Raw genomic sequence first — 14,139 nt, forward strand, 5'->3', positions numbered from 1 at the left:
GCGTGAGGAAACAACATCAAGAGAAAAAATGCGCCATAATAAAAAATAATCCATTTTATTCTATTTTTCAACAATTATTTTATCGACTAACAAACATAATACCGAAGTTATTATTGTAACTTCGAATCAAAAATTGTTTTTTTCTTTGGATTTTGTAAATTTCTATGCTGATTGCAATTGTTCTCTTATTTTTTAAAATAAAGTTTTGCAAAGTTCAACCATCAACTTTGTATTTCATTGATTCAAAATATCCGAGCATTATTGAAGGAAATGAATTTACTGCTATCAATTCAACTCTTTCATTAACATTCATTTCTTTTATATCAAATCAAGAAAAAGAAATATTGCACATAAATTCGAACTCTGCACTTAACATATATTGCTGCAATTTTTATGAAGCTGCTTCCAATCACCATTCAAGTGTAATATTTTCTTCTGGAATCAATAAACTGAACAACATTTCTATTAGCTTTAAATATAATATCAACAAAACTTGTTCATCACTTACAAAACTATCAGAAGGAAAAGGAAAAATTATTTTATCAAATTCGGCTTTTTTTTCATTTGTCGTAGCACAAACAAGTTTTTCTTCTTTTCTTAGTTCTGGTTGCGGAATTTTAGAATCAGTTTCTCAATGCTCTTTTTCAAATATTTCTTTGAGAGAGGAGACCGTGAAAACTTTTATTCGGAATCAATCCCCTGTATCCACGATCGATGCTTCTTTGCTTGTAAACAGTTCGTTTTTATTTTGTCAAGATGTGTTTTACGGATGCATCATCCATGGGCTTTCTTGCGTTTCACCTTCAACAAAATTATCTGTCAAACTATGCACATTCAAATATTGCACCCACACTCAATCATCGAAAAAACTTAAAAAATATAGACTGGTAAATACCGACCGCCAGGATGTGAACGACAGAGAAGCTTCATTTTCTGATTGTGAATGGATAAAATGCTCAGGGGAGAAAGGTGGAGCAATATATTTTGATGGATATCGAAGCGTTCTCAGAAATCACGACTTAACTTTAAATTATTGCATATTTGAATGCTGCTATTCCGGAACAAGTGGAGGTGCAGTCTACATGAAATCTGTTGACGAGCATAGCGTAACAGGCTGTTTCTATTTTGGCTCACAAGCCGCAAACGGAATAGCAATTGACACATATCTCGAAAAGCCAGATTCGTATTACAGTCAAAAACAACACACGTGGACAAATAGTTACACAACTGCAGAGCACTCCAGTTTTGTTGTCAACGGGAAAGGGGATTACAGCAGCAAGATCAACATCATGAAAAAGCAATGGGAGATCTCTAACACCGGAAACGACGAGCGGGGCTGCGGGCTTTCATCGATAAGATGTAAGACAATCCAGTTTGCATTTGATCAGCAGAGAGTGAACTATCCTGTACCAATGGTGATTTTGAACGGAACTTTTTCACCGACAACAATCGTTGTCAAGCGCTTTCCCTGCGTTCTGAATGGATCAAACAGAGTTTTTTCAATTATTTCAAATTTGGAGAGCGTGGGAACAGTGTTTTCAGTCAGCGGCACATCATTTAAAGTTAGCACAGCAAAATTTAGATTTGAAAAGGCGACAACGTCGATTGTGCAGCTAATGGACAATGGAAATTGTTCGATCGAACAAATTATAACTGAACAACCATCGAACGTCCAGGAGTTAAATTCTCCGTGCTTTCAGATCGAAAGCGGGATTCTCAAAATATCCAATTCACTTTTTTCTTCTTTGAAGTTAGCGAGTGGTAATGCTCTTGTGAAAGCTCAGCAAGGCTCCAGTGTCCGTTTTTCCTTATCGAACTTTACTTCAATCAGCTCGAGCGGAGGATATTCCGTTTTAATGAACACTTTTACCTCCCAAGAGTCCTTCAACGTTAGTTTGGATGGATGCTTACTTGCTTCAGTTGGAGATGGAGGCATATCAAATGGTGGATGCTTGTCTTTTCAGTGTAGCTCAAGCACATCATTTTTTGTGTCTAACACTTCTTTCTCATCAAATGTTGCAAGTTCTGTGAATGGAAAAGGAGGAGCGCTGCATTTCTCCTATCAGCAGCTAATTCCTGAGCAGTGCACTCTCAAATTCAATGAAATCAGATTTACAGAGAATGTAGCACGATTTGGCAGAGATTTCTTTATTACTGTCAGAGACCTTACAGAAAGCATCACAGCAACTGTGATACCCTTTGCTCTTCTTTCCGAATCCATTCCTGATCGTTCCAATGCTCTGTACGGCAGCGATATGTCTGCTTATTTCGAACCGGTGGACTTGTACACTTTTCTTACAGGATTTTTCTCAGACACAATTCACGTTTCTTCGGAATCGTATAACACAGATCGTATTTTCTGCGGCTCAAATGAATATCGATGCTCGACTTTGCCTTATGCCGTTACGAGATTTTCACCTTCCATTCTTCCTCCATCTGATTCCACACCAAACAGAGTTCTTCTGCTTTCAGGAACTGTCGGCGCTATCTCGACAAACCTCAACTTGACGAATGTTGAATGCGTTTCTCAGTCTGCCGCTATGAAGGCCACAATACAATTTGCTTCAACACTTTCGGGTGATGCACAGACTGTTATTGCTTCAAAGGGAAAATTTGTTGTATCGCAATTGTATCTTTCTTTCTTCCCTTCAATTCGTAATGATGCGTCCGCTTCAATTTCTACACTGTTTTCATTCACCGAAGATGAAGCACTTTTCAGTTCATGCATTTTTCGATGCGAAACATCTGAGCAAACTTCTGTTACATTTTCGCTCATTGCAGCATTAGATTCTTCCAAGCTCCTAATTTCATATTGTTCGGTTGGACAGCCTCAAAGGCTTGCTTTTTCTGTACCTGCTTTTTTGTTCACTGGAAACGCATCGACCATCAACATGACTTATGCTACGATTGAGAATGTGACCAGCGCTGGGAATGGGGTTGGACTTTTCGAATGCAACAGCAGCAGCAAAGAGCCAACAATTTGGTTTTCCAATTGCCGTTTTTCGAAGCTCAGGGGCGGAGATCAGACGAACTGTCTCTTTTCATCTCGGACAACATCATCTGGTTCTGTTGTGCTGGATTCATGCACGCTGTTCAGTTGTGTGGCAGATAGCGCAACAAAAGGAGGAGCAGTGATGTGGCACGTCAGCAGCGGAGGGAAGATACAAATCGCTTCCTGCGATGTACGTAGCTGTTCGACGGAGACAGAATTAAGAGGAAGAGGCGGTGGCATCTACATTTTGCTCGATGACTCAGAAAGCGACTTTCTCGTTTCTTCTGTCACATTCTCCGCAAACAAGGCGTTCTTAGGGAAAGACATGTATATCGAATACTCACAGCTTGATCAAGCTTCCAACCTCAGCAAATATCAGTCTGTCTTCTCACCAACATTTGATTTTGATAATTCAGTGTTTGGCTCATCACACGAATCGGATGCAGCTGCTGTCGACATTATTGACGAAATGCGCTATCGAAGCCAGACAGTTTACATTACGTCTCTCCAAGAATCCCCAGGCACAGACTGGTTCCGCTGCGGCACAAGTGCGGATCCGTGCTATTCTTTGGACTTTGGCAGGAAGCAGCATATTCGAGATTCGATTGATACCCACAGCCTTGTTGTGATGCGCGAGTCACTGATTGGCTCAGAAACTGATCTATCTGATGCTGCAGTGACTTCAAGTGATGCATTTTCTTTTGCGCTGGCATTCACAGAAGAAATGGAAAAGAAATCTGGGCGAGTTATTTCTAATCAGAGATCTCTTGTAATTTCATCTGCTTCTTTTTCTCTTCCTTCCTCGTTTTTGCGCGGGCAGAAGACACTATTTTTCACTGAAGCCGGCTCACTTCGTATTTCTTTTTCAACGTTTTCTGCAACCATCCCTAATTTGTTCTTGTCGTATGTATTGATTTCTGCTGCATCTGGCAGTCTGGAATTGAGTGAGTGCAATTTTGGTCTGAACGAGGTTACATCCATAACGAGCCCCATCCTTTCAGTTTCTCAGTCTGCTTCCATCAGCTTGTCTCTTGTTACATTTACGAAGTTTGAGATCACTGGATCTTCATTTTTGGCAGCACCACAACAAATACAGTCATCTTTAGCAAGCTCTTCTTCTTCAAACATGGCTCAGCCACAAACAGAGCATAACTTGAGCAACTGCACTTTCAATTCAATTACTTCTTCTTCAACCACAAATTTTGTATCATTGCTTTCTGCCTCTTTATCCAACAAGCTCATAATTTCTAATATGTCGTTAATTGCTGGAGTTGCTTCAGGCAGCGGTGAAGGCGGAGGAATGAAATTGACAATGCCAACTTCAGATCCGTGTCCTTCTTTGACCATTCGCGAATCAGTTTTGAAGGACTGCATGTGCAACAATGTCAGCGGAAAGGGAGGATTTCTGTATTTGCAGGTTGGCAACTCAGATCCCTCGTTCTTATTATCTTCTCTGACATTTCAAAGAAACACGGCAGCTTTTGGAGAGAACTTGTATTTGTTGGGAACAGATCTGAATGCCACAGTGAACACAAATAGATTGGGATTTGAGCTGAGCGACTTTGTGGACAACCGCAATGCTTTTGTGGGAAGCGATTCAACGTTTTCTTCAGTTGATCTGCTGGCATTTATAATATCATTTACATCCGACGCTGTTGTTGTGTCATCGTCAGGCTTTGATGTGAAAAGATGCGGAAGTGAAATTGAGCCTTGCAAAACATTCTGGAGTGGAATGAAGCGAATAAACGAATTATCTCCAAACTCGAAGAGTATTCTTGTTGACTCATTTGCGAGTATTTGTGACAAATATGACATTTCCAATTTTACAGTTGAATCAAAAACAAAAACAGGGAAATGTGCAATAAGCGTCTTATCAGCAATGAACTCACCATCAGAAACATCGCAGAGCATCTTCAACAACAGACTTACTGCTTCATTCAATGAAATTGACTTCTTGCTGCCTTCTTGTTTCTCAACAGGAGAGGAAGTGTTTGTGCTCAGCAATCCAACCAATGGTGCTGTTTCGTTTGGTGAATGCACTTTTGCAAACGAGACAGTCGATCCAATTTTATTCACACTTATTTCTGTTGAAAGCGGAAAATTGTCCTTCGAAGCTGTTTCTATCAAAATGTGCTCATTTGCAAAACCACCATTTTGTTTTAAAGAAAATTCGGATGTTCTTCTGGAAGAGCTCAATATGCAGTCAATTGAGCTTGAATCATCGACTCTTATTCGTCTTATGGATTCGAATCAGTTTTGCTCATCGTCTTCTTTTTCAGCTTCCTTTTCGTCTTCAAACGAAGCATCTTCAAATTTGATCCTCAGAAACACCACATTGAAGAACATTACTTCATTGTCTTCTTTTGCAAGTCCAGTCATCTTTTCTTCAACAATTCTATTTTCAACAGAAATCAGCCAAAGCACATTTGATAGACTGAAATCTTCGGACAGTCCAAATGGAGGCGCTTTGAAAATTGGGCTGGACGAGTCGACTGGAAAACTGGAGGTCAACAACCTTCGTCTGACGAATTGTGAATGCAGCACAGAAACAGGAAGAGGTGGCGGCATATACGTTGAATGCTGCGAGTCGAATCCGGACTCGTTTGCTGTTAGCTCTCTGTTTGTTAACTCAAATAAGGCATTTATTGGACGAGATCTTTATCTTTTTGTGAACAATCTTCCAAATTTAGTGTCACCCACAACTTATTCTTTTACAGTTCTTTTCAGCGACAAAAACAATTCCTTAATTGGTGCAGACAGAGACCGTTTCCAAGAAGAAGTTGATTTATTCATTCTAATTGATGGCTTTTCAGACGATGCACTGTTCATCGGATACACAGAAGGCTCCGATGAGCTTTCCTGCGGTAGTATTGGCCGTCCATGCCAGACTTTGGATTACACACTGGGCAAGCTTGATGAGGCAACAAACAAACTGAGACAGATTAGCATCAACAAAATAGCATTTTTGGGAGCTCCTGTTCTGATGGAATTTGTTACTGTAGCTGGTTTGTTTGACAATGCAACTGGAATTAGAAATGAAGAAGATACAGTTAGTCTTCTTGTGCAGAGAGAAATGAGCTCTAATGAAAATTATGAGAACAACGGAAACAGCATAATCGCTTCAACATCGACGCTTCAGTTTAAAGATGTCACATTTTACATACCAATTTCATTTGTTTATATTTCTCCAACGTCGTTTATAACGAGCTTGTCATCAAGAGGAAGTCTCCTTCTACGAAGTTGTGCAATTTTGAATTTGGACTTATATGGAAATGACGATACATCATCGTTTCATCTTATCAGCGCTGAAAGCGGAACAGCAACACTGCTAAATTTTGCTGTGAAAGAACTGTCTTTTTCTTCTTCGCCTTTCTTTTTCAGTCAGACAACACAAGTTACTCTCAGTTCTGTTTTCTGCGACGATATTGGATTTCTTTCATGTTCACTTTTTGACAGCAAGTTTTCCTTGTTTTCATCTTCTTCATTTTTATCTGCATCTACCGCTCACAGTTCAAATGCCGCTATTGGCTTTATAACTCTTGAAAGCTGCAATTTTTCAAATATTCGTGGATTATATGAGACATCAACGCCATGCTTGATTGGAGCTTCTTTGCTTGTTGAGCTGAGAATGACAAACTGCTGCTGCTCAAATATGAGTTCGTTGTTCAGTCACGAAGGAGGAGGAATAAAGGCATTGCTTAACAGTTCAGGTGCATTGAAAATATACGGAAGCGATGGTACATCAAGTCCTCAGTTCAGTTCTTGCGAATGTGATTCCATTGAAAGTGGAAGAGGAGGGTTTCTTTATTTGGGAATCGAAGGCAAGAATCATGACTTTGAGTTTTCTGGCATTCAGTTTCAGAACAATAGTGCGAAGGAAGGCAACAACATATTTATCTCAAGCTCTGATTTGCTTGTTTCAATGAAAACGGATCGCTTCAGTTTCCCATTGGATTTGTGGGTAAATGATTCTAATTCATTTGTTGGATGTGATGATAGAAACTTCTCAAATGCAGTTGTGGATCTTCTTTCGTTTTTGATTCCATTTTCAGCTGATTCAGTTCTTGTGTCAATTTCTGGCTTTGATTTGATGCGTTGTGGAACGGAAAATCTGCCATGCTCTTCATTTGCTGTTGGTGTGTCGAGGTTTGATACGAATTCTCAAGAACAGAAAACACTGTTGATTGACACTCTAACAACCATTGGAGCATCGTGTGACATGACAAATTGCATTACGTCTTCCTTTTCAGATGTGAAAGCATCTGTTGTGTTTAGTTCAGCATTGACATTAAGTAGTTCTATTTCAATTGAGAGCTATGCAGTTCTAATAAACAAAAATACTGCAAATTACTCTCTTCTGGCTTTTTCGTTCTCCAAAACACAATTTGATTCAGGAGCAGAGTGTGTGTTTGAATCAAGTTCTGGAGATCTCATATTCTCCCACTGCTCTTTCGCTTCGCCTGTTGTTATTGAATTTGTACTTGTTCGAGTGCTGGATGGGTTTCTTCAGTTCGGTGCAAGTTCACTTGACTCAATGAAATTTGGAACTCCTCCATTTTTGCTTTCTCCAATTTCAAACTCATCTTTTGTTGATTCCAGTGTTTCTAGTTGTGACATTCAGGACGGAAACATTATTAAGCTTTTGCGGCCAAGCGATGGATGCTATTCTTCTTTGAAGTCTAATTCTGAATGTAATTTGAAATTATTGCCTGATAATTCTGTTTCTTCTGCGAGTCAAATTATGTTTAGTGGCTGCACGTTTGTGTCTGTTTTGTATGTGACTGTCTCCGCAGATCTTCCATCGACAACTATTCCAACAGTTCTTTGTTGCGACTCTCCATTTGATAACATCAACTTTTTGTTGAATATTTCAGATTCTTCTTTCATCAACTGCTCTTCACTTATCAGCGATAAAGGTGGGGTCTTTTATTTCACTCTTTCACATTCAATGTCACTGGAAGTGACTGACTCGTTTTTCCTCTCTTGCCAATGTAACCCGCTTTCTGGATGCGGTGGCTGCATATATTTGTGTGGAATTGATACTGATCCGTTACCAGTTTTCTTCAGAGATGACATGTTCAAACTAAATAATGCTAAATATGGAAAGGATATTTTTATTGAGTGTTTAAATGTATCAGCTCAAATTAGTGAAGTTAATTTTGAGATGGCTTTTGATTCAACATCTTTAAGCGACAAGTATTTAATGAATGGAATGGATAACACAAATCATCCAGATAATCCTGCGATTCAACTTTTGGATTATGTAATGTTTTATCGCTCTTCAATTGTGTATGTTTCCTCATCTTCTTTATCTTCTCTTGATGATGGCAAAATGTGCGGGGATTTGAATAAACCCTGTTACTCGTTATCAAGTGGATCAACACATGTGCACTTAATTAAAGGAGGCACCGAAGGGAGAATTTATGTAATTAATAGCTCTATTATAGAAAAGCAAATGGAATTGATTGGGACAAGAGTTATTTCACAGAATCTTGAAAGTGCGACTGAGGATAATCGAAGTTGGATAATTGTTCCTTCAAATGTTTCTACCGAGAACAATTGCATAATAAGCTGCAAGAAATCCGTCAGCTTTGAGTATTTAGGCTTTTCATTTGAATCACTTGGAGAGATTCAAGGAATTGATGTCTTTTGTTGCTGCACAGATGGTTCGTTAAGTGTTGAGTTCTGCATTTTTACTTCGATTCAACCAGAAGATCTTATTTTGTCGCATTCATTTTCCTCTGATTTCCAGTCACGAATATCTTCAGCATTTGTTTTGCCGTTTCCGTTGTTTGTATCTGAAAGGAGTTCTATCATGTTGAGTGGTGGATCACTTTCAAATATGTCCTTTTTACATCAAATGTTGCTAATTGGACCATCTTCTTTGTCAGAATTGTCATATTTATCAGGCAATGCCACTATATCGCTGTCCATTCAAAACATTTCTTGCTCGACGATTTCTGCTACAAGCGAATCTTTGTTCCAGATTAATTCTGTAAACGAGGTTACTATTTATAATTTGTCAATAAACTCTATTAGCTGTTGTACTTTGGAGAAATATTATTCAAACGAAGACTACGAATCAAACATATCAAACAATGATCCAATGTCATTGTTTGTTTTTGCTAATTGCAATTCAATCGAGATGGATCAGGCCGAAATTTCAGATTTCAATTTGCCAGACTTCAGTGTATTTGCTTTCACGAATATTGAGAGAATAACAATATCTAAGCCTTCGATCGAATCAATTACATCCGCAAAAACTTTATTTGAATTTATTGATATATCTTTTGCGGAAATCGAGAAATGTACTGTTGCAAATGCAATATTTGAATGTTCTATGCTTGTTCTCTCTTCAGCAGTCATACCTGAACAATCAGTCAACAATGTAATGAGTCATTCACAATTAGAGGAACAACTACCAAGTTCTCCTGATAACCAAGATGAAGCCTCAAGCTTCACAATACGCGCATTGTCCGTTGCAAATGTTACAACATCTCAACAGCCTTTATTTTCATTTTCGCATCATTCTGCAAATGTTGAAATAGAAAAAATTAACATATCAAATGTTACTCTCCCTTGCAGTAGTGTTGTCGATATTCATTCATCGAATTCACCCTTTCTTATATCAGGCTCGTTTTTGTCGAATGTTACAAGCCTTTCTTCCGACTTTCCGATTATAAGTGTATCTTCGATGGAAAGTACAGTGAAGTTTATCAATTGTTCATTTTCAGAATGCAAATGCTTTGCAACAATTGGAGGCTTTATCCAAGTGAGTCAATGCTCTGATGTTACAATGGATCTTTGCTCGTTGGATGGAAAGGAGGCATTTTTAGGAATTGATATTGTTATTGAATTTTCTGAAGTTATTGAAGATTCACCGTATGCGCAAGATCACATTGTTGAGACAAGAAAGATGGGATATCTAGATGAAATTGTAAGTCATGATCAGAAAAATAAGAAAACTTTTGCAAATATACCAAAAACAGCTTCAAGCGCTGTTAACAAATCGATACACTCAAATCAAGACGATTTATTGAATAAAAGTGAGCAAGATTTTGAATGCACCAACAAATACAGAAGAAAAGAAACTTCAAAGAGAAATTATGAAGAGAAAAGAAACGAAAAAGAAAAAGTGAAAGATGAAGTATGCTCCTGGAATGGATCAGTTCTAAATATCAGAGGTGGAAATGTGCTTCTGAAGGATTCTTCAATCACTAATTCAAGTCAAGGAGGCCTCTCAATATTCGGAGGAAATGTAACAATTGAAGACGGGAAGTTTGCAGATAACAGTCCTTCTATAGAGCATTATGAATCAGTTAGACGTAACATTCGTTGCTTCCTTCCAGAAGATGGCAAAAATTTGATGTTAAATGAAGAACAGGCAGATAACCCAGCTTTGTGTGAGTTGAATATTATCAGCTTGAAAGGAGGCGATGGTCTTCAAGCAGATTCGTCTCTTTGGATTTTGAATGAGGGGCATAAATTGTCTGGAATTGCATCTGAAAGACTATCGCCTTTTTTCATTCCGAAGATCAGTTCAATTACTGTTGAAGAAACAGAAAGTTATGTGAACGTAATATTTGAGGGTTCACTTCTGCTTCCGTGTAATTTGACTTATCAGATTATTTTCACTTCTGAAGAGGAGCAAGTAATTGAGAAAAGAATGTTTTCTGAAGAAGATTACATTTCGGAAGAAAAGATCCAAGTTACGTTAGATCCCTCCGAGATTAAAGCAAAAGACATGGAAACGGAGGTTTCAATTTCTATTTCGTTTGGTGATCAAATAAAACAGAACATTATATCCTCAGCGATTATTACAAATAAAACTGCACCAAAGGCTGCAGAGCTTCCAGCTGAAAAGAAGATGCTGCCTCTGTATGTGATTGTTATAATATCAGTTGTTGCAGGAATATTGCTGATGTGCTTGATACTAGTTGTTATAACCGTTGTTAAGAAACTGTTCATAAGAAAGAAGAAGAAGAACGAATTTATCGAAATTGATGCGGATAGTGATTTTGAAGATGAAGAGGAGAAGAACATAATAACGAAGGAACCAGCATGTCAAACACCACATGCGAAGATTTCTGCTCCTGAAACGCCGTCTTCTTTGCTGTCATCTGCTTCATCGACTATGCCTCTTCTTTCGTGTTCAGCGCAAGCTGTGGAGAATTCATGTGAAAGCTACCAAGAGTATTCGGAGAATTCGGGTGAATACGAAAATGAACTTCATGAAAAGTCTGCAAGTGAGGAAGACAGAAGCAAAGATGAATGCTTAGACCATATCATCAACACTGACTCTCGCCCTGAATCATTAATTCTTTCAGATGAAGATTCACAACTGTTCAGATTGGATAACATTAGTGTGAATGAAAACAATTTGACGCCTTGTTCCACAATTGCCCTAACTTCAGAATTTACACTGTGCTCATCTCCATTGGCATCCTCTTCATTTGTGGATACTTCTTTGTATGAGCTCAATCCGATGCACAGCACAGATAAAGCTGCAGAAAAGAGAAGAAGAAGACCAGGAAAAATAAATAAACGAGCAAAAAGAGTAAAAATAGAAGAGGAGGAGGCAGAAGAGGTAATAAGCATAAATGAATTGGAACAAACGAGCGAGGAAGTGAAATCAGAAGCAACAGTTGATGAAATTGAGGAAAACAAGACTGAAGTGGCTGACAATTCCACAATCACACTTTATGATTCAACAGAAGATTCAACAGATGATTCAACAGTGCATGCAACAGAAAATGAAGTGGAAGCTAATGATTCCTCAAGAGCTTCTGAGAATATGACTTTGGATGGAATGGAAAAAATCGTTGAGGCAGAAGAATTGCCTCTGAATGAGTCAAATGTTAATGAAAACGAAAAACCAAAAAAGAAAAAGGGTAAAAAGAAAAAGCAGAAAAATGTACTCAACGAAGTGATTGGTGAAGAATTGCAGAATGGAGATAACATTGGTGAACAAGAGGCAGGAGATAATGAAGATAGCTTAAATGAGAAACCAAAAATCGATGGAAGCGATGACATGATTGAAAATAACGAAGACAAAAACGTTGAAGAAATTACAACTGAAAATTGCGTTTTAGAGAATGAAGAAAAAGAGAAAGAACAAAAAGTCGTTGAAGACTACGAAATTAAAGCCAAAGAAACAACAAAAGAAAAAGATGAAATCGAAAACATGGAGGATGAATTCTCTAACAAAGTAGAAGAAAAAGAAGAAAAGCCAAAAACTGTGAAAAGAAAGAGAATACGCAAAGAAAAGAAGGGAAAGGGAGACAACTTTGTTGAAAGAAACATAATTGAGGAAGAAAAAACAGAAGATATTAAAGATGAAGAGAAATCTTGTGAAGGGAACGAGAAAATACCTGAAATCGAAGAAGATGCAACGAAAGTTGGAAAAAAGGAAGAAGAAGCTCAAATCGGATCAGCAGAAATAATTGAAACAGAACGCAATATTTTTGATATTAATGATACGAAGAATGGTCAAACTGGTGAAAAAGATGAAAGTTCATCTATAAAAGAAAACATTGACGGAAAGGTAAAATATAAACTACGAAAAAAGCCAAAGAAAAAAGCAGATGAAAAGAATCTTAAGAACGAAATTGAGATTTTAAGGGAAGATGAACAAGCACAAGAAAATGATAAAAATGATGAAACCTATTCAAACGATTTTGAAGAAGAAATCTTCAAAGAAGAAGAAAGATTTGAAAAGAAAGAAATTGGTGAACAATCAAGTGAGCTTGAGAACGAAAATAAACTTGAGAATGAAGAAAAAGGGCAGGAGTCAAAAGACAATGATAATCAAAATGCGAGTCTTGAGCATGTGAATACACAACTTAGTGAAATGGAAATAAATATCGAAGGGAAAGAAACGAAAATTGAAAATAAAAAGAAAAATAAAAAAAGGAGCAAAAAGAAGGGAAATCGAACTGCTTCAAAAATATCTGGGGATGAAACTGAGTGAGAGTCTGCAATGGTCATTCTTGTTTTTTGAATACACCTAAAAATACTTGAAATTGTTGGATGTTACCAATGCGAATGGAAATTTGCTTTTTGTGAAGAAAACTAAAGAGAAAGCAGAGAGTGAGTTTTTTTTTACAGCCAGCTTTGAAGCCTTGATTAAACGCCTTTTATCATTTGAAAAGACTTTAATCGCTTTTAAGGCAGATGCATATGTTAACAAACGTAATGTTCATTACATGCAATTCATGATTTTGTGAATGTCTCCTTCTCGTTTCTGTAGATTTATTGTTTTATAATTATGTATTTATATTTTTTTATAAGTTCTCACTTTTCAGTTAATTTATAATTTAATTAGCATTGTGATTTGTTAGTTTTATTTCATTATTGTCAATCTGTAATGTGCTGCACAGCAAAATAACCTTACAATATTCTTTTATTGTTTGTTGATGCTATTTTATTTGATAGCATTTATTTTAATCTTAATTGTTATTTCTGCCATCATTTTCGTTTATTTTTCATATCTTTAATTTGTATGTATTATAATTATTATCAATGAGTTCTGATACATCTTTATCCGGTTATTCTAACCGTTTTAATTTTGTTATATGTAACTGTACATTTTGATTTACAAATAATAATTTTTTAAATACTTCTTCATTTGAATTATGCATTTATTTAAATTTTACGAATCTGTTATATTATGAAATTTATTAAATTATGCATTGCATTATGATTGGGAACTTTTTTCTATTCTTATTAGAAAAAAAGTGGAGTTAATATTTTTAATATCATAATCAATCATGCTTCAATATTGTTTAGATAATAATGTTTACGTTTGTGAAGCTTGCATTTTTAATTTTTAATCAAACTTATAAATGTCATTGTGGCAAATATAAATTCAAGTAAGATTATAATAATATAACTTTCATTTTTTTTTTTTTTTGGAAATTTTCTAACATTTATGGTGACTTTGATCATTATAAATTTGTTTTAATTTTATCGACTTTTTTGGCAGTTCGAATTTAAAATAAAATCTGCTACCTTGAATAATGACATTAATAGTACAAGATAGCAAACCGCCAGATAATAATAAGCTTGCAATCTTGACCACCGTTATTCTTGTAATTCAAATTGCATCAATTATTAATGGCTATTTTGTAAGTGGATGGATAACATTT

At 36.8% G+C, this 14,139-nt stretch overlaps 1 protein-coding gene across 1 annotated transcript; it reads left to right on the plus strand.

Moving 5' to 3' along the window:
- Window positions 1-634: 634 nt before the first annotated feature.
- Window positions 635-13,878, plus strand: MONOS_1082 (uncharacterized protein; the record flags this gene model as incomplete). The annotated part of the gene is made up of 2 exons (XM_067863297.1): window positions 635-701; window positions 757-13,878. The coding sequence occupies 2 exons, from the start codon at window positions 635-637 to the stop codon at window positions 12,960-12,962; spliced, it is 12,273 nt and encodes a 4,090-aa protein (XP_067727738.1). The 3' UTR covers window positions 12,963-13,878.
- Between the last annotated feature and the right edge of the window lie 261 nt (window positions 13,879-14,139).

Source organism: Monocercomonoides exilis (assembly GCF_001643675.1).
Source record: "Monocercomonoides exilis strain PA203 chromosome Unknown scaffold21-1407046, whole genome shotgun sequence".
NCBI lineage: Eukaryota > Preaxostyla > Oxymonadida > Polymastigidae > Monocercomonoides > Monocercomonoides exilis.